This window comes from Oryza brachyantha, chromosome 3 (genome assembly GCF_000231095.2).
Source record: "Oryza brachyantha chromosome 3, ObraRS2, whole genome shotgun sequence".
Classification (NCBI taxonomy): Eukaryota; Viridiplantae; Streptophyta; class Magnoliopsida; order Poales; family Poaceae; genus Oryza; species Oryza brachyantha.
The window spans coordinates 21,910,751-21,934,761 of record NC_023165.2 but is presented as its reverse complement, the minus strand read 5'-3'; the positions used below and the strand labels follow the sequence as shown (position 1 = coordinate 21,934,761).

General features: G+C 45.0%; 3 protein-coding genes across 3 annotated transcripts; all 3 read right to left on the bottom strand.

The window, feature by feature from the left end:
• Window positions 1-511: 511 nt before the first annotated feature.
• Window positions 512-1,767, bottom strand: LOC102717145 (probable galacturonosyltransferase-like 1). Its single transcript, XM_040522201.1, has one exon. The coding sequence runs from the start codon at window positions 1,741-1,743 to the stop codon at window positions 673-675; it is 1,071 nt and encodes a 356-aa protein (XP_040378135.1). The 5' UTR covers window positions 1,744-1,767; the 3' UTR covers window positions 512-672.
• Window positions 1,768-11,499: 9,732 nt separating this feature from the next.
• LOC102711516 (E3 ubiquitin ligase rnf-5-like) lies at window positions 11,500-13,522 on the bottom strand. The gene is made up of 2 exons (XM_006650342.3): window positions 13,309-13,522; window positions 11,500-12,527 (listed from the first exon to the last, which is right to left on the bottom strand). The coding sequence occupies exon 2, from the start codon at window positions 12,498-12,500 to the stop codon at window positions 11,802-11,804; it is 699 nt and encodes a 232-aa protein (XP_006650405.1). The 5' UTR covers window positions 12,501-12,527; window positions 13,309-13,522; the 3' UTR covers window positions 11,500-11,801.
• A 5,967-nt stretch (window positions 13,523-19,489) lies between these two features.
• On the bottom strand, window positions 19,490-21,290 carry LOC102716861 (serine/threonine-protein kinase BLUS1). Its single transcript, XM_040521794.1, has one exon. The coding sequence runs from the start codon at window positions 21,288-21,290 to the stop codon at window positions 19,695-19,697; it is 1,596 nt and encodes a 531-aa protein (XP_040377728.1). The 3' UTR covers window positions 19,490-19,694.
• Between the last annotated feature and the right edge of the window lie 2,721 nt (window positions 21,291-24,011).

Here is a 24,011-nt window from a genome sequence, read left to right as displayed (position 1 = left end):
GTAAATAAATAACTTGGCGTGGGAGCATAAAGATAAAGCAAAGCAGAGCCCCAAAAGAAAAATGGCAAGGGGGCACCGTCGCATCAGCTGATCCGACAATCACTCTCACTCGTTATGCTAAAAACGAGCCTTCACCACTAATCAAGCCCAGAATCAGTGGAGGCATAAAAGAACATAGGCTTTCATTAAAGAAAAAAAAACTCGCAATTTTCGTGATTAAAAACTGGCCAAATTGATTGAAAACAATGAGACAAATGTTTCAATAAACATATATATGCACAAGCAACATGGTTAAAGATCAGGCAAGTAGGCAACTGAGAGATTTTATCTTACCCTGTTATACCACCAGCCATTAATTATTTACCGTTAGCTTAGCTTAGCTTGGAGAAATATAGACAAAATTATAATTTTTTTTAGAAAAAAACAACAACAATGCATACATGCCAAACGAAAACAACACGCACAAGGCACAAAAGTTACAGAAATTTGAATTTAAAAACTCAGAACTTTGGATCAAAAAAAGTTCTCATCGTCTCTGTTTATTCCTCTAAACCAAATATGTACACTTGGTATAAACATTCTGATGACATATGAACATCTAAAAGCAAACTAAAGAACGAACACATGGCTTCTAATCCGACCAAGAAAAAAAAGAGGCGAACGCTCAGTTGATCACGAGCTCTCGATCCCGGCGGCCGGCCGGAGCAGGTCGTACTTGGACCAGACGGCGTCGAGCGGGCACGGCCTCCCGGCATCGAGCCTGTCCCACGGCTTCCCCTTGCCGCTCCAGTGCAGCAGGCTGACGGCGCCGGCGTGCAGGCCGCGGCAGAGGCCGCGGTAGTTGTCGCCGCCGAGGCCGTGCTGGTTCCAGCGGTGGTCGACCGCGGCGATGCGGCCGGCGAACACGAGGAGGAACGGCGGGAGCGAGCCCAGCTCGTAGATGCGCACCCGCTTCTGGAGCTCCATCCACTCCTCGATCTGCGCCGTGTAGCCGGCGCGCCGCCACCGCGACAGGTCGAGCACCATCACCCCCGTGTTGAAGTAGCAGGCGCGCCGCCCGGCGAACGTCTCCGACAGCGCGGGGCTACCCCAGAATCCCGGCGTGAAGTAGGCGGTGAAGTTGGCGCCGCAGTACTCGGGCGCCGCGACGGCCGTCTCCCCCGGGAGCGGCGTCGCGGCGAGCGCGGCGATGTCGTCGGTGAGGACGACGTCGGAGTCGAGGTAGACGACGCGGCGGACGCATGAGGGGAGCGTGGAGGCGAGGTAGGAGCGGGCGTAGTTGAGCGGGCGGTCGAGCGCGCCGCGGATGGAGGTGGAGATGAGCCCGGAGACGCGGGACTCGTCGAACGGGTACACCCGGAACGCCAGCGACGGGAACGACGCGCGGACGGTGTCCCTCAGCTCCCGCACCGCGTCCGAGGAGGAGCCGGAGCCCGACGCGCCGCCGGCCGCGGCGAGGAAGTGGAAGTGGACGGACTCCGGGCAGGAGGCGTGGCGCAGCACGGAGAGCACCGCGGCCATGGTCCCCCTCAGGTAGGACGCGTCCAGCGTCATGGCCACGTGCACCGCCGCGTGCGGCGAGCACGCCGCGTCCGCGTCCGTCGCCGGCAGCGGCGTCGGGCACTGCGCCGCCGCCGAGTTGGTGAAGTGCGGCGCCTCCCTGTACTCCGGCAGGGCCGCCGCCGCCGCCGCGCAGACCAGCAGCAAGACGATGAGAGGAGTCCGCGACATCTTTCGCTTCATTTGCTTGTCCAAAATGCTCTCGTGTTCCCGTGTCGTGTGTGAGAGCGCGGGCGGGCGGGCGCGTTTTTATATACGGCGCGGCGCGTGGAGAGGAGGCGCGTCAAACTCGGGTCAAACTGTCAAAGGCTTGGAGTGTTAGGACCGAAGAAAGCGTGTTCAGACATGTGACCAGTATTGGTAGGAAGAGCAAGTTTAACGGTGTCTCGGTTATAAAAATTACTTCTAAGATTTGTCGTTTCAGATAACTTCTAAGATTTTAACAAATAATTTTATGTTAATAAATTTATAAAATATAATAAGTTTATGATAGTTGATAGTAGTATTTTTCTGAGGAGAGTATATACTTATCATTTAGTTTACTTTGTAATTAAACTAATCATTTAAGAAATTATGAATGATCAGAATTTTAAAAGTTTAATTAAATCTTATAAATATTTTTAACATGACGGAGCAACATATTATTTATAAACAATTTGAATTACACCATAACAATAATATCCCGAATCACTTTACTCTCTCGCATATATCAGAGTAGATGGTGCTATCGCTGGCTATGGATACGCATCCTCTTTTCACCCTAAATACTATCTCCCTGAATATTTAACGCCGTTGACTTTTTACATGTTTTTTTTACATGTTTAACTATTTATCTTATTTAATTTTTTAAAAAAATGTAAAGTTATATATGTGTATAAAAGTATATTTAATAATAAATAAAATGATATAAAAGTAATTAATGTTTATGTAAATTTTAAATAAAACGAATAGTTAAACGTGAATAAAAAATTCAACGACGTCAAACGTATTTAGGGACGGAGGGAGCACGGGGTTGTTAACTGCTAAGGTATTCTGACTTCTCTTACAAGTTCGAGATTTTGGAATGGATGCGTGATCAAGGAAGTGGTTAAATGCTACTTTGCGTGACGCTGTGATTACTGGCGTATTGGCATTTTTTTTAATACACCTAGCTTTAGCGCGTATGCTATTTCAGAGTAAAAAATTGCGTGTGATACTACTAAAGAGGATAATTAATCATGCCTAGCAATAGGATTGTTATGACTTTTACATGTTTACCTCATGGAGAGTTGTTTAATGGAGATTGAGACCATCCGATAAAGAGTGGCACTTGTGTTAACTAGAATAATGAGCACCACAAATGAAGTTATGTTAGGTAGTCTAAATAGTTGTTAATGTTGGATATCGTTATCTTGTTAAATATGTTTAATCATTCATCTTATTTTAAATCACATAATATTTTTTTATTTTGTTATGATTTATTTTATTATTAAAGATACTGGTATATTTGCATGTTTACATAATTTTAAACAAAACGAGTGATTAAATGTATATCCTGAAGGTTAACCATGCAAAATATTAAAACCTGGAGAAAATATTTTCTAGTGGGTTGGCCAAAAACAATGCCAACCGATTTTTATTAAGATTTGGAAAAGTTATGTTATACATTTCAGTTTGAAGTTTGGATGAAGTTTGTTCCTAGTAAGGAGCCCTTGAAACATAGGATTTTGACATCAATATAACTGTCAAACAAACAATTAAAACATACAATAAAAAAGGAATACGGGAAAAGCATGAGAATCAGAGGAGAGCGATATACTCCTAGAAAAATCCATGTGGTTAAAAACTCTGCTAAATTTTCTCTAAAATCTCGTTGGTTTGAAATATTCCATAGAAATTTTAAAAGATAGTTGTAGTCTCAATTCTCTGTTTCAAAGTACCAAACATGAAATTTTATTATAGGATTTAAATCCTACAAAATGATTATGTTTTTTCTAAGATCAAGGACGCCCTAAATGATTTGTTTTTTCCACACGTTTTTTTTACTTATTGCCTACAATTGTACTGAGTAGGAGCACCACATTATACGTTTTCCACCGGTTTAATTTCTTCCTGTGTTCTTAACATTCAAGCGATCATTAGCATTTTGTCGGTGATGGTGAGGGAGAAGGGAATACTGCACATTAGCTGTAGATGGGGCCCCTGTAAGAACGTGCCACGTGTTAGCGCATGATGCTTGGTCATCAAAGCCAATCAAAGCCAAACGACATGTATTTGTAAAAAAAAATAATTTACAAATGAAATTTTTATACGTGTGTTTTTATGATCTAAGTGCAAAGATTGAAAAATAAACTACGATAAAAATATCTTAATTTAACTTCATATTTAAAATTTAAATTTAAATTTTAGTTTATAAGTATAAGCAAAAGAAAAATGAAACCCTTTACAGATGCCTGTCATACCACTCCTGTACAGTAACAAAATTCATAAACAAATAATCGATCATGAGCCTGCAGGATCAGCGTTGGATCGTGATGAGAGAGCGTTTTTTTTCATATGCCAAAGCACAGTCCCAATTTCTGGAATGCACTGCAAGCCACATAGCATGTCGCTGTGCTCTTGCGAATTATATCTAAAATTTATATTTTAAAGTCTTAGAGCTGACTTTGGAGTATTTTTTTCAGTATACGTTGATTCTGCCTTATCTTTATTAAACAGTTGAAATACACTTACCAAAAAAAGTTAACTATAAATTATTGAGTAATTTTATAATACTTGAGTAGATACCGAGATGTATCAAAATTTTAGTGTAGAATTTATTACCTCCTAGTATCTAAGATACCGAGAGATACCAAAATTTACATAAAAAAGTGATACCTCATGTAACTTATCAAGTACTATAAAATTGCTCTAAATTATTTGGATTGCCGTATTTATATTTCAGTGGCCATGGCTCAATGGGTCTCTTGACAATAGTAGGAAAAAAAATACAAATATTTACTGAAACTTCGCTGACCCTGTCAAACCTGTAAGAAGAAAAGAAAGAAGAATAATTTGGAAACTTCATGATAATCTAAATGCTGTCATTGAAATCCTCGTGACATAGCCGCGTAGCACTACAAGTAATGTGAAATCTTCAAATGCACACCGTTTATATACATATAACTGGAGTATATTATATACCCAGTATAGCTCTCCATAACCTGCAAAAGCATTTATCCAATACTCATGAGCCTTCGTTATCTCCACTATATCCAGTTAGACGGTGCTCCCTCCGTTTCATAATGTAAGAAGTTTTAGCTATGCTTAGATTCATCTGTTAACCAATGTATATTGTTTATATATATGTCTAGATTCATTGATATCTATATGAATTTAGGATACGCTAGAAAATCTTACATTATAAAATGGAGGTAGTATTATTTTCCAATAAAAGATACAAGATGTTTTAGTTTTTATGATAACTATTTAATGATATAATCAATGTAATTAATTACTATAAAATTAAAAATATATTTTAGAAAGATAAGTCGATGCACTCTTTTATGAAAACTTCGTTGTCTCCTCTATATCTAGTTAGGCTGTATTTTTTTCTAATAAAAGATAAAAAATGTTCAGGTTTTTTATAGCTATTTAATGATATAATCAATGTAATTAATTATTATAAAATTAAAAATATATTTTAGAAAGATGAGTTGATGTGCTTCTTTATGAAAACTTTTTTTAAAAAAAATACCTCTTTATCGGTTCTGGAAACTTGTGCGAAAATGCCGAGTAAATAAATAAAAATAATCTGAATAAGAGGACATAACCTTAATGTTTCCTCCCTACCTAACATCAATTCACACAAGCAAGCAAATTAACTAACCAAATAGGAGATTAATTAACCTGCGTAAATGGTTAAAAACCACACAGAATGATGCACCGACACATAGCAGAGAGAGCTGCCAGGAGACGAGCTGAGACGACGAAGACATCACACAACTACACAAGCAGCATCTTAATCATGAGGCGACAGAGGAGGCTGCTCCCATGGAAAGCTCTACAGATCTGAATGATCTCGAGAAAACGACGCGGAGAATGAGGATCCGATATGCTAAACATGGGCGGGCAGCTAGGTAAAAACGGTGGCTTTTTTTCACGTGGATGACCAACAAGTTCAGAGACAGAGAGGAGTGGTAAAGTATATCGTTTTGAGGTGCATCATGTCGATATCTCTGTCCATGCTCAACTAAATTAGCCAAAAAAAAACTAAGTCAATATCGATCTCTCGTCAGTCTTGATCCTCGGTAAAGTAAAACAAATAAATGAAAATGAATTACATGAAGTCAAAGATATCTCAAACCATGTAAAACATGAAACAAGTAATTAACCATCCTGCTGTCAATTGTTGGTAATAGTGCCTGTCAGTTTTTTCTTTTGCTTATAAATTTTAAATTTAGAGTTGATTATAAGGTTCTTTTATCATAATTTATTTTAAGTTTAATATTATTTATAAATTTTTTTTTGTTCTCAAATATGACAACAGTTGATCTGATGTACGTTGCCAACCTTCTCCGTAATTTTAAGATTGATTCAGAAAACTGTCTAAAACTGAAGAGCGTGAGAGTTTACATGGAATATGTATTTAGTCGGATATAAATTAGGAGTTGAAGTTACCATAGATGTTGAAAACAAAAATAGAGTTGAACTATTATGATAGACTCTCATTTAAATAGAGATACATGTATTTTAATCGCACAATGGTTGTAGTATAGGCGAAGGAAAGATTTCTTGATGACGCATTTTTGAGAGTAGGTTGCAGCAGAACTTCGCTAACAAATATCATGTCTCAGTGTTATCCTTGATTTAGATCTTTCTTTTGTGTTTGGTTTCGATGGTGATTCTAGAACTAGACCGTAACGGGGGATTATAATTTTTATCCTCCTAAAGTTCTCCAACTTGTTAATCAAAGACGCTAAACTGATAACCAGCTCCGTCTAAAACCGATCGAGTTTTCATGTGCCGGTAGGTCATAGCGTGCCAAATTTCTCTGCAACCACGCACTACCCCAAATCCACCGTCAGTCCCCATCCTACGAACACAGAACGACGTCGCAATCTCTGCAACTTTGTCTCCCATTACTGTAACCTCTACCTGAACCAGCTGCCGCCTAACAATCCAATCCCAATCCCAATCCAAATCCAAACCCAAAACCTATTCTAACACATGCATGTCTCACGAAGAGAGCAAAGCTGCAATGGAGCTTATGCACATGCCAAGTCCAAAGACGAGATGGGCTTTGACGAGCAGGTCAAGCCGTTAAACTTGGTCGTCAACTATTAGGCTCGGAATTAGGTACGTAAACCACCACAGTGTGATCTGATCATGGCTTTTCCAGGGTGATCTGCCCATTTGGCCATTTGTAAATTCGAAGTCAGCGTTGGAGTCAGAGGCAGGACGACGGTACGACTGCTACCAGCATGAGAAACTGGACAGTTCTTCAGCTTTTGAACCGTCAAATTTTGGAGGTAGTAGAGTACTAAAAGTTTAGCTTAGCTGTCAATCTGTGGACCGATCTGGAGAGAGTACAGGAGTCAGGATCAAATGCACTGCCGCCACACCGTCAAAGAAAACCGCCAACTGTTCGTCAACTGATTTCGGTTAATCGACCACGAGAAGCTGATTGACCCGGCAAGCTGTAAGCAGAAAAGCGATCGAATTAAACATCTTAAATCCATATGGTTAACCATGTTGATATGGCAGTATCACTGGGATACACCCATCAGCTAATCCTTTCTGAATCACTAACCATGCTTAATAAGCTGATAGTTTATTCGTTAATCACATCAACTTTGAATTTTTATGACCATGGTGATCGTAGAAGTCCTCCCGGACTGGATTAGTCACAGTGACATCACAGTATGCATCAAAAGTGGTCCTTATTATGAAGTAACATATGATGAGCTACCTTTAGCTATAAGTACTATCTATATGGATTAAAATATATTAGCTCTCTTCTCTCTTGTGAGAGAGTTAAGGGGAAACAGTTTTTAACATGCTATCTAAATAGTCATTAAAAATATGAAAAAATTTGACAAGATAGATTAATATGAGTTATATCAATCCACAAACATACAAGTTTAAATTCAACTTCTACAAGTTATAGAAAAAAAACAAACTAAACTGAAATAAGTATACGCATATTCATAATTGTTTTTGTTTTTTTTGCTATAACTCATAGAAGTTGAATTTAAACTTGCATGTTGGTGGAGTGATATAACTCATATTAAACTATCTTATTAAATTTTTTCATATTTTTTGATGACTATTTAGATGACATGCAAGCAACGAGTGTACATACACCCGTGTGCTAAAAAACTGCTTCCGAGAGCTAAGACCTTGTGTCTATTGCTATCTTTATACACTGTGTAAATTAAAATAGAAAAGACCATCTATATGGGTTGTATCTATATAGACCAAAGTAGTCTATATACATTAATGATGCTTTAACATATGCACAGCAACGATTGTAATCAGTAATGAGGCAGGCAGAGGCAGTGGCGCCTCCACTACGAGCGAGGCCACAGTTGCCCAACCCACTTCGCCCTCTTTCCCTTCCTCGCAGCGCAGGTCCAAACCCCGCGTCGTATACGTGCGTGCGTCCCCGCGCCCGCGCCGCGCTCGCCTTCCCTTTCCGGAGGGAGGAAGCTTCCCCGCGGCGACGCGCAGCCGATCGCGCCATCGCCGCTGCATGCGGCCTGGACTGGAGGGCGCTGTTTCTTTTTGTTGTCGTTGTTGCTGCTGCTGCGCAGATCAGTTTCAGTTTCGGTTTCGGTTTCACCATCGTGGTCCGTGGCCAGCAATGGTGTGTTGCGATCGTCGTGGTGGTGGTGGTGGTTTCTGCAGCGGTAGGATTGCAAACAGAGCAACAGTAGCTATCTTGGCGGATTGTGCGAGAGCTTTGCTCTTTTTTTTTTTGCCCCCTCTCTCTTCCAGATATGGCAGGCTGCTGTTCCATCGCCGGATTGCGTCGTGGCTTGGTTCTTCTGGGCCTCGGCCGAATTTTTTCAACGCCCTTCGCGTCCAACGGACGTGCACAAGGAAAAAAAATGTGCGTGTCTGTGTGCGCGCGCGCGCCCTTGTTTGCTAAAACAGGTTGGCATCGAGGCAGTACATAAGATTGTGGAAGTTTTAGAATCGGCTGTAAATACCGCACTTAGGGGCCGTTTGGATCCAATCACTTATCACATCAAATATTTAGACGTTAATTGTAAGTATTAAATATAGACTGATAACAAAACTAATTATATAAATAAAGATTATTTTATTAGACAAATTTTTAAAGCCTAATTAATTAACAATTAGCAAATGTTTACTATAGCATCACAATCGTTAATCATGAACTAATTAGGCTTAATAGATTCGTCTCGTGAAATAGTCAAGAGTATGAGATGAGTCTTATTATAGTCTATATTTAATACTTCTAATTAGTGTTTAAATATTTGATGTGATAGAGACTAAAAAAAGTTGAAGAAAAACATACAACCCATCGGACAGCTCCAATTCTATCATAAGAAAGGGAATTCCGGTTAAGAAATGACCTGGGACGGAAGCGCATTCATGTGCTACCACCATCTCATTTCCTAACCACATTAATCACTGACAGAAAAGTCAATAAGGAGTTTTGACAGAAAACGTATCAATAAGGAGTTTCAGTGCTTTGCCTCCTCTGAGTTTGCACGGTAAATGCATGAAAGAATAGTATCAATCTCAACGGTCCGTTTTGGGATGAATGACTCTAAATCCCTATGTCGTCCTCTGAGTTTGCACGGTGAATGTAGGAAGAAATAGTGTCGTGATATTGGAAGAATCTAAACAGTCCGTTTTAGAATGAATAAATATAAATCTCTATACTAAAGCGGTGTGCTACGGTATAAAACAATAACTTTATTATTTTTCTACCACCGTGATTCACCATAATATCGTAGTGTGGAACTGCAACAGTTCTCTGCAAATTTTCCCTCACTTTGCTTCTCTAACGTTGTTTTGTAATGTTAGAGGATGCGAGGCGAAGTTTTAGGGGTCATTGTTTGTTCTCTAAGAGAAAAAAACCAAACGGGATATTTGTAAACAAAAAATAATTTATGAATAAAAATTTTATAAATATGTTTTAGCGATCTAAAAAGAAAGACTCAAAATATAGTACTTGAAAAAACTTCAAATTAATTCTAAATTTAAAGTTAAAGTTTTAAATTTTAGCTCATAAGTATAAATATAAGAAAAAGATGACGATGTTAGACAATTTGAGAGAACCTCAGACATGCTTGGTTTTTGATGGACTCAGCCTCTCGTAGTTTCGCTTTTTAGGGGAAAAACACGTTTTTATAAATAAAAAATAATTTATTACTAAACTTTTATAAACGTGTCCATAACAACTCAAAAGGAAAAGTGGTAAATAAACCATAACAAAAAACCCACAAAAGTCTAAAATTAAATTTTGAAATTTAAATTTTGACTTATAGGCTGTCATAACCGGGAAAGGATGTAAGCCACAGTGACTTAGAGCATCTCCAAGAGATGTCAATTTTAGAAATTAAGCTAGAAAATATATATCCAACAAGCTACCAAATATATTACTAATATTTACATATACCTAAAATTAGCTCACTTTGTATTCTAAATTGGGGAAAAAATATATGTTTATAATACAAGTTATTCATTTTTAGATTTATGTTAGAAGAGTGTATAATTTTTATGCCCAATATTTTTAAGATAAATCTAATACAAGTTTTTGAAAAATAAAATATTAGCATGCTCTTGCTCTTATAGATGCTTTTAACCGAGCAGTCAAGCAAAAACTTGCTGGATCACAACCGTACGACTCGTACAGCCCTTTTTTTTCTGAAGAGGACGGTACGACCTGTCAAGCCACATGATTGTGAGAGGTTCGAAATCGACTCCAAATAAGCAGTCAACCATTCCTTTTTATTTTTTCCGAATCTCTCCCGTTGAAATATCCGATAATCTTATGAGAGGGCAAAAACCTGCAAGTGATCATCCCACGTACATTCTGGATAAGGCCCAGTTCTTTATAAAGATGATGATGATGGATGACTGGGTTTATGACAATTACTCCCGACGCACACACAAATGAATCAAATATTAAAAAGTAAACAGTTGATTTAGAAAAGATCTTTAAGAAATACTGATGGAGGACGTTTTCAGAAATGATCTTTAAGAAATGCTGATGAGTAAAGTTTCAGAAAATCATACCGTCCTGAGAGCTTAGGCCCCCTTTGCTTTATAGAAAAAACATAGGAAATTCAGAGGATTTTAATCCTATGGAATAAATTTCTATGAGAGCCTTAAAACAAATGATTATATCCTATCTTTTTTCTTTTGAAATTCCTATGGATTGAACAATTATATAGAGATTTTGGAAAAAAATAAACATGAGTTCCTACCTCATGTTTCTTCTCCCCATAGCTCTAAAGCCCTCTTAAATTACTATGTTTTTCTGTGATTCAATCGAACGGTCATTCCTAAGTTTTTTCTATGTATTGCAATTCTTTATTTTACACGTATATTCTTTTCAGAATCCTATGTTTTTACTATTTCTCTATTTTTCCATTTATGTGATTCAAAGGGACCTTAGATGTATGCCTGTGATAGTCCATAATCCTAAGCTGGACATGTCACATTTGGGATAACATAGTAACAGTAGCAGCCAGGAAAAGTACGAATCATCTGTGACAGCACATAAATCCCAGAATAGATTGAGAAAACAGTGAAGGGGCAAACAATCCAAACTCAACCCTAATCTGCTATTCCTGGCGCAATGACATATATAAATAGGAACTCTTAGCAACAATATATTTATTATCTTCTGTTCATAACTATAAGATAGCACATTCACTGTCAAGTGCCAATGTATATAAGCTGGAAATTGGTGCAGACTTCCAGCAAGAGCTTGAGAAGGGGAAGAACTAATATTCTTGCATGTATACAACATGTGGAGACAACATCCCAACAATTGTACAACATATCCATCAAAAGAGTCAAAAGAAAAGAAATGGTTCCACCTAATTATAGTATATATGAGGCTGTAAGATGCAGATGCCTATCCTAGAACTAAATACAAATACTCTATGAACACTTCATGTAAATATGCTAAATAATTTATGCCACATTTGGTAGCAAGATAACACACCACAACGCCACAGTAATATGCTCGCAATTCTTTTACCATCTTCTATCTCCAGGTGAATCTGTTACCAATCTTAAAATGCAAGAAGGCTTGCAATCACAAGAATTCCAACCATGACTAGCAGGGCCTTCAGGTAGATGTCTGCCTGCTGCTGTTGCCCAAGCGGTGCTTGTTGTCGGGGTACACCATGAGCATGCCCCATATGGCCACCATGGAATCCATGGCCATGGCCACCATACCCATAGTGAAAACCAGCAGGCTGTGCATATGGATTTGCATCTGGAAATCCATGCACTTGGAAGCTCAGCATAGGGAATAGGCCTCCAAATGCGGCTGAAAATGCATAATTCCCCCACCGTGCATTGGCCAATGGTACTCCAGTGCCCATGAACCATGGATTGGCATTAGCATTAGCGTTAGCAAAATTGGCGTTAGGGTCAGGCTGTGGAGCTGTCGCAGGCCTCTGGCCAGTCGGGCGGTTAGGGATGTCAGCCTCAGGTATGTTCTTTGACCTTGGATCGACACGGTCCTTCCCACGTCCATAAAGGGGAACGAGCTTATCCTCTTCAACTACAGCTTTGCATACCGGGCACTCTGGAGAGTGTGCGTGGACGTGTAGCCACCTGTAAATACATGGCCAGCAGAAGAGGTGGCCACAGAGAGTAACTATTGGCTCCTGTGGCAATTCAAAGCAGATATTGCATTCAAAGCTCCCCCCAGCTGCATCGCTATTGCTGCCGCTGCTCGTGGATTCCCCAACATTGGCTGCCATCTTGTTGTTTCTTCAAAGTGCAAGAAGCTGCAATTGCCAAACAAAAAAACTATAATCAGCAACAATGCTAGAATTAGCTAGCACAAACTGAGAGAATACACTACCGAGTAAAATACTGCCTACTGCCCCCAAGCAGTAGGTTGCTATTATCAAAACATTATGTGGCCTCCCAAAAGGCAAGAACACCACCAAGAAAGATTCCCCAATTAGTAAGATTCTGCAATCAGTAGGCCGATTGATGATCTGCAACCCTCCCAACCACCTCATTTTTGTCCCAAACAATTATATGATCTTCTAGATGCTTATGATTCACAAAGATGGAATTAATCTAGCAAACTAGAAGAAACAATTCAAGGAAAACGATTATATAAAAAAATCCTCCCACGTTGCTTTGCAGGATTCACACGCGAAAGAAAATGAATGAACCCGCAAATATCGGCAAAAACACGGAATTGTCAATAAGATCTATCTCTACCGTAGTCGCACGGCAATTAAAAATTTTCACCAACCTTCCAGGAGGGAATGCCAACAATTCCCCCACGAAATGTCCCAATTCACTAAAGGGAAACAATCTCTGATCCCACGGAGACGCGCGCGTATGACAAACTAGCAAACAGATCGCTCCAAACAAGCCAATCTAAGCCCGAATCGCCCGGAACCCCTCCCAATCGACCACCAAACCGAGCTCCGAACCGAACGGGTCGCGCCCGCACGCAAACCAAGCAAAACGAACCCTAAAGCCCAGCGATAGATCACGGCGCGCAGTCCAACCCAGCGAACGGGCGAGACCAGAGACGACGGTCCTCACCTCCTCCCCTCCCGGCGAGCGGGGATCCGCGATGCGCGGAGAGATGGCGGCGGGCGTGGCTCGCTCGATCCGTCCGACGGCGAGGCGAGGCCACGCGGCGGAGGCGGGGAGGCGACGATGAAGGGATGGGAGACGACGATGACCTGCACCGGACGCGGGTGGGCGCGTATAAAGTTAGGGGGGTGGGCCCCACTTGGAAGAATCTAGAATCCGGGGCGCTTTCGTGGCGGTTCCTCTCCCCCGTTTTACCCTGCGGGAGTACGGGCGGGAGGCGTTTGCCGTGAAGGGACACGGAAACCGCGCTGGAACTGCCTCTGCCTCCCTCACTCACGCAAGGTATCACGCTGATCAAGTGATTCTGTGCTGCGCTTCTTGGGTTGGCCATGGGCCCCGAAAAACTCAGCACCGGCCTATCCACGTTCATTTCTGATGATGACTTTGGGACCGGTTTTATAACATATAGAAAAAAAATATATTAAAATCTAGACATCACTACAAAAGACTTATATTATGAAAACGGAGTAATCATCTCAAGGAAACTAGTGGGTGAATCTGCAATGAGAGCAAATTGCAACACGAGATAGATTCACTAGCAAGGTTGCGCCCAAATCTACAGGAAAATTTAACTACTTGCCACTTTTGTATTTGTCAACTTTCCAAATACCATTGTCAGTTTTGGTCTTACAAATTTACTATCGAAGATAGTCGTTTCCTTGACTATTTGTCAATTTTTGCCTACATGGCATGTCACTGTTGATTGCTCGTGAAAAGTGACATGGACCCACGTGTCTGGTCCTCCCATATCCTCTGGCCACCCGCTCGTCCTCCCCCCACCACGTCGACGAGAGGGTGACTGGTTCCCCGACGCGGTCCGACTGGTTCGACGACGTAGTGATCACGTAGAAGCTGCTGCCGACGTTGCACTTCGAGGGCAGAGAGTGGAACAAGGGTGGAGACTACCAGCGGACATGACCGTATGCGATGAACGAGACGCGATTGGCTGAGCTGGACCTCGACTTCCACACGACATTGCTGGAGGGGTTCAGGAGGGCAGAGGATGTGGTCGCGGCCACGGCCACAGCGAGGATGCTGCTGATGGACACGACAACGACGATGTTGCTTCGAATGGATAGGAAACTGTCATGCCTAGAAATTTCTCACACGAATTTCTAAACTTAATTGTGTATTAAAATCCCTGTCTAGGACCAGCCAGGGTATACAAATAGACAATGTTGATTACATAACCATCGTTCTTAGAAACAACTGAAAATAACACTTATTCTAACGAAAATGCAGCGGAAAAAAAGTAGGCTAGCTCCAGCGGATACGGCTCCAGTCCACAGGCAAAGCTTCGACGGTAGGCCAGCTCACTCCTGAGAGTCTCCTCCATCGGACTCAACTTCTAGCTCTGGAGGGGGAAATTGAGCAAGGCTGAGTACAAACCACCGTACTCAACAAGTAGCACGAAAAAGAGGGTACTAAATGATGCATAAGGGTCATCAAGGGCAGGTTTAGGGTTAATTTCAATAAAGCAGCACTAAAATAAATAACAGAGATTAAGTTGAATAAAAGTAATTAAATAAATTAAAGAGTAAGTAAATAACAGTTGTAAAATACTACAACATTGTTCAACGTTACACCACGTTGCGACATGCCCAACTACTACTCAACGTTACACCACGTGGCAGTAGTCCCAAGCGAAAGCCAGTTTACCCAGGTCATTAAAGGTTTAACTAATCACAGTGAAGCTGGCAGCTCGCCCTTAACCATGGGCACGACTATTCGAATAGATTTACTCTGATTAGAGGTGTACTACTGTACCTACAAGACATAGTCCCACTACACTTAAACGTGCGCCGACATACCACCATGGCACACCGGAAAGGGAACTATGATAGGACCCGTTGCATAACCCTCCCTATTCAGTCGCACCACACTTCAGGTTTCGCCCCCTCCTTTAAACCAAGTCGGGCATGCCCCTCTTGTGCCTAGGTGAATCCGAAAGCAGCATAGGCCATCGTTACACCACGACTCCCATCCATACTCCATCACGCTTGCCCTTGCCTGGGTACGTCGAATAGTTTGCAACCAATTACACTCCAAATCCCACCGTTGCCCATTCTGGCTTGTGGTTAACATGGAAATAACTTCCAGGGTTTCCTGCGAACCGGTCCTTAATTGTCATGGGTGCGATTCTCAAAACCAAGCACCCACGACCCACCATTAGCAATATTTTAGTTGGCATTAACCCGAACCGGGTAATGAATCATTATTACAGCTATTCAGAGCTAATCATGATTATTAAATGATCCCATGAGTTACTTGATCTAAGCACGGCTAAGCATTAACCTAGGCCTAACTCTAGTCAAGTTACCCCTGGTCTAGCATGAATAAAGTTGGGTAAACAACGGCATAATAATAGGGATTACTCGGAAAATAAATACAGTAAATACTTTAATTAAAACAATGCATATTTGAATAAATAAAGCAGAGAATTTGCAGTAATAGGTTCAATATGATCAAAGATGAGTGCCACTTGCCTTGCTCTGACCCCTGGGGTACTTCGGCGACGATCTCGAAATAAACCGGCTCTTCGGCGGGGTCTGAATCTAAGCGACAAAGCAGAAAAATAAATAAAACAAGCATAAACTCTACTGAAACAGTAAAAGAAAGTATTTTTAATGGATTCCTGACAATTTTATGAATTTAATGAAATTTGAATGGGCCTAAACGGAGACTAGATAAATTACTTATGAATTTTAGAAGTTTTCTGGGTTTTTAAACTAAACAGAGTAGTCCTAAATCAATTATTGCGAAATTAATAGGGTTGCTGACGTCAGCGAGGAGAGAGGGAGGGCGGCGCCGACAGGTGGGGGCCACCTGTCGGTGGGAGAGATGGGAGGCGAGGGGATGACAGATGGGGCCCATAGGGACGAGTGAGGGGAGAGGGAGGCCGGCTGGCTGACATGCCGGGCCCACCCGGCAGCGAGTGGGGAGAGGGATGAGAGGCCCGACTGGTGGGGACCAACGGTCGGCGACCCGGGGCATAGAGGGAGGAGGGGAATGACGGCGCTGACCAAGCAGAGGAAGGCGGCGACGGCATCCGGCGAACGACGGCGAGCGGCACGAGGTTCGGTGGGTGACGGCGAACCGGCGACGCAAACCGACGGGCGACGGGGACGGCGGCCGTGCCGGGAGGAGGGCAGCGCCGGCTCGGAGAGGGAGGGCGATGGCGACGACGTGCTACGGGCGTGGCGACGCGCCGGCAGCGACGGGACTGCAATGGCGACGGCGAGGCGGTGGCAACGGCGAACGGGCACACGTCGGCGGTGACCGGAACGCGCGAAGGCGCGACGACGGCGACGGCTCCGGCGATCACGGTGGAAAGGGAAAGAGAGGGAGAGAGGAGGGGAGGGCTCACCGGCGGCAACGGAGGGCGGCAGCAAGTCGGCGAGGACCCGGGACAAGTGATGACGGCCGGTGGCACGGTCGATCGGCAGTGGCGACGGAGATTGCTCAGTGGCGATGAGGAAGTCGGGCGCGGTGGCGGAGGGGAGGAAGAGGCATGAGGGCGTTCGGGTGCCCACCGGCGACGACGGAAGCCGGCGGAAGGTCGGCGAGGTCGAGGCGGCGGTGGCAACGCACAGAGGCGGCGACATCCGGCGAACAACGGCGAGATCGAACGGTGGCGGCGAGCTCGGGTGCGATGGTGGCTCAGAAAAACGGGCGGCGGCGCGCCGGGAGAGGGGGATTTATAGGGGAGGAGGCGCCGGCGAGGGCGGGACGGCCGTTGGAGACCGGGTCGACCACGACGCGGTCTCGGCGGCGGCGGTTGCGGGCGGCGGTTGCGGCGGCGGCGCGGAGTCTGGCTCGGTTCCGGCGCGGGGAGGAGAGGCGGACTTCGGCGTGGCGCGGACGCGAGCGCGAGCGAGCTGGGCCGACGGCCCAGGCGGAGGGAGGAGGGCGCGCGTAGAGAGGGGGCGACCAAGTGGGGAGATGGGCTGGCTCGGCTGGGCCGGCCTGGGAAGGAGGAGAGGAAAAGAAAAGAAAGGAAAAAGAAGAAGGAAGGAGGAAAATTGGACTTCGGCCCAATTTGGAGAGGAAGGAAAAAAGAAAGAAAAAGGAGTGAAAAAGAAAAACCCCTTTTTGCCGAATTTTAAATTAATTTGTTTGGCCAAATTTTATACTTCTTTAATTTAAGTTTAAATCCAGTTAATCGATTTGCGAACCTCGATTTAATTAAATTAATTTGTTTAGAGAGATTTTTCCTGAGTTAATTAAGCTAATTATTATTTACAAATTTATTTTACAAATTTAGGCTTGAGATTAAACTCTGGGTGTGACAGAAACTCGGGGCGGTATAGGTACTAGGCCCACGGGAAAGTGATGTTGTACAATGACTTTGGCCGCCGGCGCGTCCAAGAGTCGTGCGTTTAAGTCATCTAGTTAAATTCAAAAGTGACGAATAGTTAAATTCCCGGAACCTACAGAGTCGTGCGTTTAAGTCATCTCGGTGAGGGCCCAAGATTTGGTTAGTTCACCCTTATTAAGCCCCCCAGCCTTTTGTTAACCAACCTAGTTCGGGCCCCAGCTATGGAAGGCTTTAGGTCTGTCGTTACTTTCACGTGATGGGCTCATGCTTGTGATGACCCTCACGTTCGCCGCTGGCCCAGTTCCATGTTCCGGCCTAACATATGGCAAGGCTCCGGTAAAGACCATCACTGTTCGGTTAACCAGTGAGTCGTTCCATTGTTTAGCGTGGGAGAATTTTTATTGTTCTTAAAGAAAATACCTATATATATACTATTAAACTTTTAACGTAAACTTCGGTATCTCTGGGTACTTAAAGGCTTCGGTATCTCCAGGTACTTAAAGGCATGTTTGATTTAAAGCTAATTTTTACCCTACCAAAATTTTAGTCATTTCAGTAGTATCACATCGATGCTGGCTTTGCTACCAACTTTTGGTCAGAGTAGTTCAAATTCTATACGTCTAAATTAGGTAGTACCAAAACTTGTCAAGTTTTTGACATTACTAAATTTTTGATAGAGCAAAAATGGTATAAGCCCATAGTACACGTAGGTACCAAGTTTTAACATAAAAAAAATATGATGTTTCTAAGGGCATGTTTAGATCCTTGCATTTTTGCAACTTGGTGTTTAGAGGCATGCAAAAGTTATCATTTTTTTAAAAAAGTGAGATATGGTCCGTATCCCTATGCGTTTTTTGATGAAATTTGCTACTCTAGACTGCCAAATGCTAAATGCAAAGTTACCATTTTCTTACCCTAGTGTTTAGATCCATTTTACCAAAAAGTGCTCTAAAATGATAAAACTTTTGCTATTTTGAAGGATCTAAATAGAGCCTAAGTAATTATCAATTATAGTAAAAGACATAGGTAGCATATGAACAAAAAATTTTGCCCCAAAATCTACACGTAAAATGGCTTCTCTATATTTTTACCTTTCTTCGGTAGTAAAAATTTATAGTCCCGTTGCTGGTTTTACGTAAGCTTAACAGTGATGACATGTCTTTAGGCTCCATCGGTGGTCTATTAGAGTTGGACGGTATCATATTGAGTATTTGTTGCGGCTTGCGGGTGCTATTGTTTTCCACTTTTGCTATCAAACAAAAATTTGACTTTTTTTTTCTTCTGTTAAACACGTGCGTAATGCAGAGGGGTTAAGAAAAGGATGTGTATAGCCTTTTTGACTTACATGCACACCTTCAGATTATAATCCAATGCTGATGACCGGATTTGATTGATGAAATTAAAATTTAAAAACATTTGATCATTAGACGGACCCATTATTTTGTCTAGCCAGTTAAGTTGGTGTTCCTTGTTGAGAAGTTTGATGACACTTTTTCGCCTAAACATAGCTTTTATTTTCTTTGTAACCTGTTGGGTTATTTTCCTCTTTATTGAAATAGAATTAACAGGTCTTTTCCCAATTTAATTTTGTTAAAAATGTTGTTGCTTGGCCAAACGATATATTCACGAATAAAAAATAATTTATAAATGAAAAAATTTATATACGTATATTTACCCAATCTATGAACCAAGGTAGAAAATAAATTTTGGTTAAGAAAAATCTAAAATTAACTCAAAATTTAAGGTTGAAAAATTTAAATTTTGGCTTCGAATATGTGAAAAGACGAAGTGAAAAAACTTATAGCCCAGTACAAGCATTTAACGCATGCTTAATTCTTCAAAGGTACAGCACCAACATTTCACTCCGGGAAGTGTAAAACTGTACAAACTATTTAGCAGCATATGAATTTTACAAGTAAGCATATCATGAGAATATGTTAGATCAATCCTGGCCTGCACATCACCCAGCTAGCTGCACCTGCATGCCTGGATGGCGATCTCACCGGCTCCCTGGTTATGTTTGAGAAGAATCCGTGTGGTTGCCACACTCCCTCTCGTGGAGCAGCTCCTGCAGCTGGGCGTTCCGCGCCATCTCCTCCTCCACCTCCGTGCTCAGCTCCTGCACCCTCTGCTCCAGCTGCCGCACGTACCCAAGCAGCATCTCCTCTCCCGCCGCTGTCTCGCCGTCGCCGTCCCCGTCGCCTCCACCGCCGCCTTCCAGCACCTGCATCACCACCGTTCTCTGCATCTCCAAGCTCTCCAAGATGGTCACCAGGTGGGGAACCACTGCCGCTGTCAGGGCTTCTTCGCCCTCTTGCCGCTTCTCTGCGTTGTCAGCTTGCCGCCGCGGCGGCGGCGACGGCGGGCTATTGCTTCCGTCGCCTCTGGTGGATGAGGTAGCTTGGTCGTGCTCGAGCCTGTCGTTGTCGTCGTCGTGGTACAGGAAGAATGGCTGTGGCTCAGTTTTCTCCGTCGGATCGAGCTCGAAGCTCTCCTCGTTGAAATTCCAGCCGCTGATGCGGCGGTTCTTGACGACGCTGTTTGCGTGCCGGCACGGCGAGAGGCAGCGCGCGCCGCGAGCGCAGCCGCAGAGCTGGTTGGAGTCCTTGCACCTCTCCTCGACGCTGGGGACGGCGGCGAGCACGTTGCGGACGAGGTAGTCGCTGGAGCGGCAGCCCTTGAAGAAGGGGTGGCGGAGGAGCTTCTCCGCCGACGGCCGCTTGGCCGGCTCCTGGCAGAGGCACGAGGACACCATGTCCTTGAACGCCTTGGAGAACTTCTTCTTCCTCGCCGAGCTCTCGGCGTCCTCGAGGCGGACGCGGCTGGTGATCCGCATCAGCATCGACTTGGACGGCGGGAGGTGGGAGAGCGGCGGCCGGCCGTGCGCGAGCTCCAGCGCCGTGATGCCGAACGACCAGATGTCGGCCTTGATGCCGTAGCCGACGTGGGAGTGGATCACCTCCGGCGCCATCCAGTACGGCGTTCCGGCCATGTCGTTGAAGCAGGACGAGCTGACCACGGCCGACGGGGCGTGGATCGGGCCGGAGAACGCGGACGACGTCGCCGGCGCGGTCTCGTAGATGGACGCCGACACGCCGAAGTCGGCGAGCTTGACGGAGCCGTCGGAGTCGACGAGGATGTTCCCGGCCTTGATGTCCCGGTGGATGCGGCCCTGCTCGTGGAGGTAGCAGAGCGCGCGGAGCGTCTCCTTGAGCACGACGGCGATGCACTGCTCCGGCAGTCCATCCGGGAAGCCATGGGACAGGATGGAGTGCAGCGAGCCGGCGCCCATGAACGGCATGACCACCCACAGGTGGCTGCCGACGGTGAAGGAGCAGTGCGCGCGGAGCACGTTCCGGTGCGACAGCAGCGCCATGGCCTTGGCCTCGCGCCACACCTCGTCGAGGTTGGCGCGCGTCCGCTCCAGGTCGATCGCCTTGATGGCCACCACCGCCGAGCCGAGCGGCAGGCACACCGCCTTGTACACCACCGCGCTAACCCCGCTCCCGATCTTGCACAGCAGCCTGTACGACCCGGCGTCGAGCGGGTACCTCGCGGCCGCACGATCACCGCCGCCACCACCACCAGCAGCAGCAGCAGCGCCCGCCATGGCTGACCGCGGCCGGAGCAGCGACAGCAGCTGTTGCATCGATCGTACAGTACAGCGCCGTCACTACGATAAGCGATGATTAAATATACACGAGAGCGGCTCGTGATCGCGGTTAATTAGCTGCTGCTAATTAATCATCAGGCGCGCCGCGAGCTGAGGTGGTTGTGCCAGTTAGTTAGCTCGCTAGCTGCAGCAGCCTGCATGTGAAGAGACGCAAAGGTGAGGCGCGCGGGGATTCGCGTGGTGGTGTCACGCGCGCGAACACCTGGGATTCTCGTGAAGCTTTTCGATACTGCCTGTTTAGGGCATGCACTGTGCTCCGACGTGGCGGACGGTCCTAGCCCACTAAGTCTGAGCTGGCTAGCCAGGTGGGCATGGACCGTGCCCCCACAGGAGCGCACGGATCCTGTATAGGCGACGGGATCCCTGTCGTCAAAGGGTGTCAAATGGAGCTGTATGTAGAGAGAAAAGATGTCACCTAGAGAAAGAGAGAGGCGCCGGAGCTCCGCTGCCGCCTCCCAGATCAGTTGCAGGGACACGACTGCTGCCGAGATTCGTGGTCCCCGACGCACAGCCGAGCTTCGTCGTCATGGTCTGCAGCCACCACCAGGTCCCACATTTACGAAGGGCCGACGTGGCAAGCGGCCTCGGCCCGCCACACCAGATGGCACAACGTCACAGAGGTCGTCGCACGCTCCTGACAGAGCCTCTCAGACCCTGGTCAAGGGACGTGCCTCCCAGACTCGACCCGAGGAAGCGGCTAGGGTTTCCCACTACGAGGGTGCAGCACCTCAGCGGGTGGTCTCCGTGTGCATGAAAGGGGTTTCTCTCAAATTGCTCTCATCCATTCCAGCTCAAAAATACCCCCCTCGCCACCCTATTCGGCCCCCAATTGAGCTTCCTTGTCGGTGCTTGAAGCTTTGTCCCGATGGCCAGCTCGTCATCCCCGGTCCGCCCGAGTAGCTCGGGAGGGAGGACCATCGCAACACGCTGGTAAGAGGTTTGGAGCTGGGTCGTGCCATCCAGATCGAAGCATATCGGTAAGCCATGTCTCCTAGGTGCGATTTTGTTCAGATCCGTTAAAGGAAATCGCTAGTTCTAATTCCCCTCCCCTGTTCATTCATGTAGGGCCTTATGGATCCATTGAAGCTTGGTGGTTATATTTGTTTCATGCAATACCCAAAGCCGCATGCCGACCTTGACGACGTCGATTTGCTCCGGCGAGTCGCTCGGCGGAAGGGAGGGGAAGGGACCGCACTAGGTTTGTGCGGAGGAATGAGGAGACCACGGTTGTTGTTCATGTGTCTCCTACAACGGAGCTACAAAATGTAGGAGATTTGTTGGGTGCCACGCGGTGAGATGAATTTTGTTTACGTACCTCTAGGTGATTAGTTTTCATAGCGATTTGCATTGCCGCCAGGCGTATGGTAATTATAATTAAACACGTTCACAAAGCCTTGGCGTGCATACTAAACTTATATACCCAGACCCGTTAAATTTAAAACGTGGTATATTATATATATATATATATATATATATGTTTTATATTATATATGTTTCATATATAATCGTGGCTAGCTGGACTGATTAGCCGTACGTTCTTCTCCCACAACGGTTGTCACAACCACACACTAAGGCATAACAGTAGCGCAGAGAGAGAATTCGAGATTAGCAGTATTCGGAAACCCTGGGGTTACAAAGGCTGCCCCTCCTATCCTGTGCCGATCATGCATCCTCTCCTGCACTACAACCTGTCCTGATCGAATACTCGCGGCTACTTTTCAGTACCGCTTCGTGCAATTCAACAGCCAGGGAGAGACAAAGATCCGTTTCCGTCTTCTGACCTAGTATTCCACGATCTCTGCAATTGTGTGCGAGAAAACGACAATAAAAAATGGATTTGCTGGATGGCAAGTAGACGAACATGCACCTTAGATTGAGATCGATGCGCAATCGCATGCATGCGGAGCCACCATGTTTCTCTCGAGAGTGGTTTCGCCCAATTAGGGCGCGCACAGTGTGAGGACGTGGCGATGAGCTCTACGCCTCCACGTTGAATTCGCTCCTCTAGCTCGGCCTAGCGCGTAGCTCTGTAGAACTACTCGTATCCTCTGCAAGATCCGAGAGCCCTGTCAGAGAGCGAGCAGCTTCGAGCTGGTCCCCTCCTTCCTTGCGTGATGGCCAGAGGACGTACTAGGAGAATCGGATGACTCGCCGCCGCCGGCCGCCGCGTCGTCGATCTACGCCGCCCTAACCGTCGCCGACCATCACCTCGTCGCGCCGCGCAGACCACACCCAAGTCATGACAAACTGGAAATCTCAGCACCTCAGCAGCAACAGGCCTACTTAAAGGAAAAGGCAGAAGCAGCTCAGCATCCCCACTCAAAAGAAAAGAAAAAAAAGGGCTTGACATGGCACTACTTTGACCTGTATAGGCCCATTGCTGTAAGCAGGATCCCATGCATGTTGCGCAAATTTTTTCTCCTGAACGAATCTCTCTTGTCTCTTGGCGTAGCACTGATCCAACAGAGATAAGCGCAATGCCTCTCTTTGTCCTCTCATGGCCCGTAATTAGGAGCAGCATGTTGTACTACTACCCCCCATGCATATTGTGCTGCTAGTCTCCCGCACTTTTGATGTTGAAACCGAAGTTTTTTCGTTTTTTTTGTCTAATAAAAATGACCATGGTTCTTGTTATCCATACTATTTGCTGTACTACTA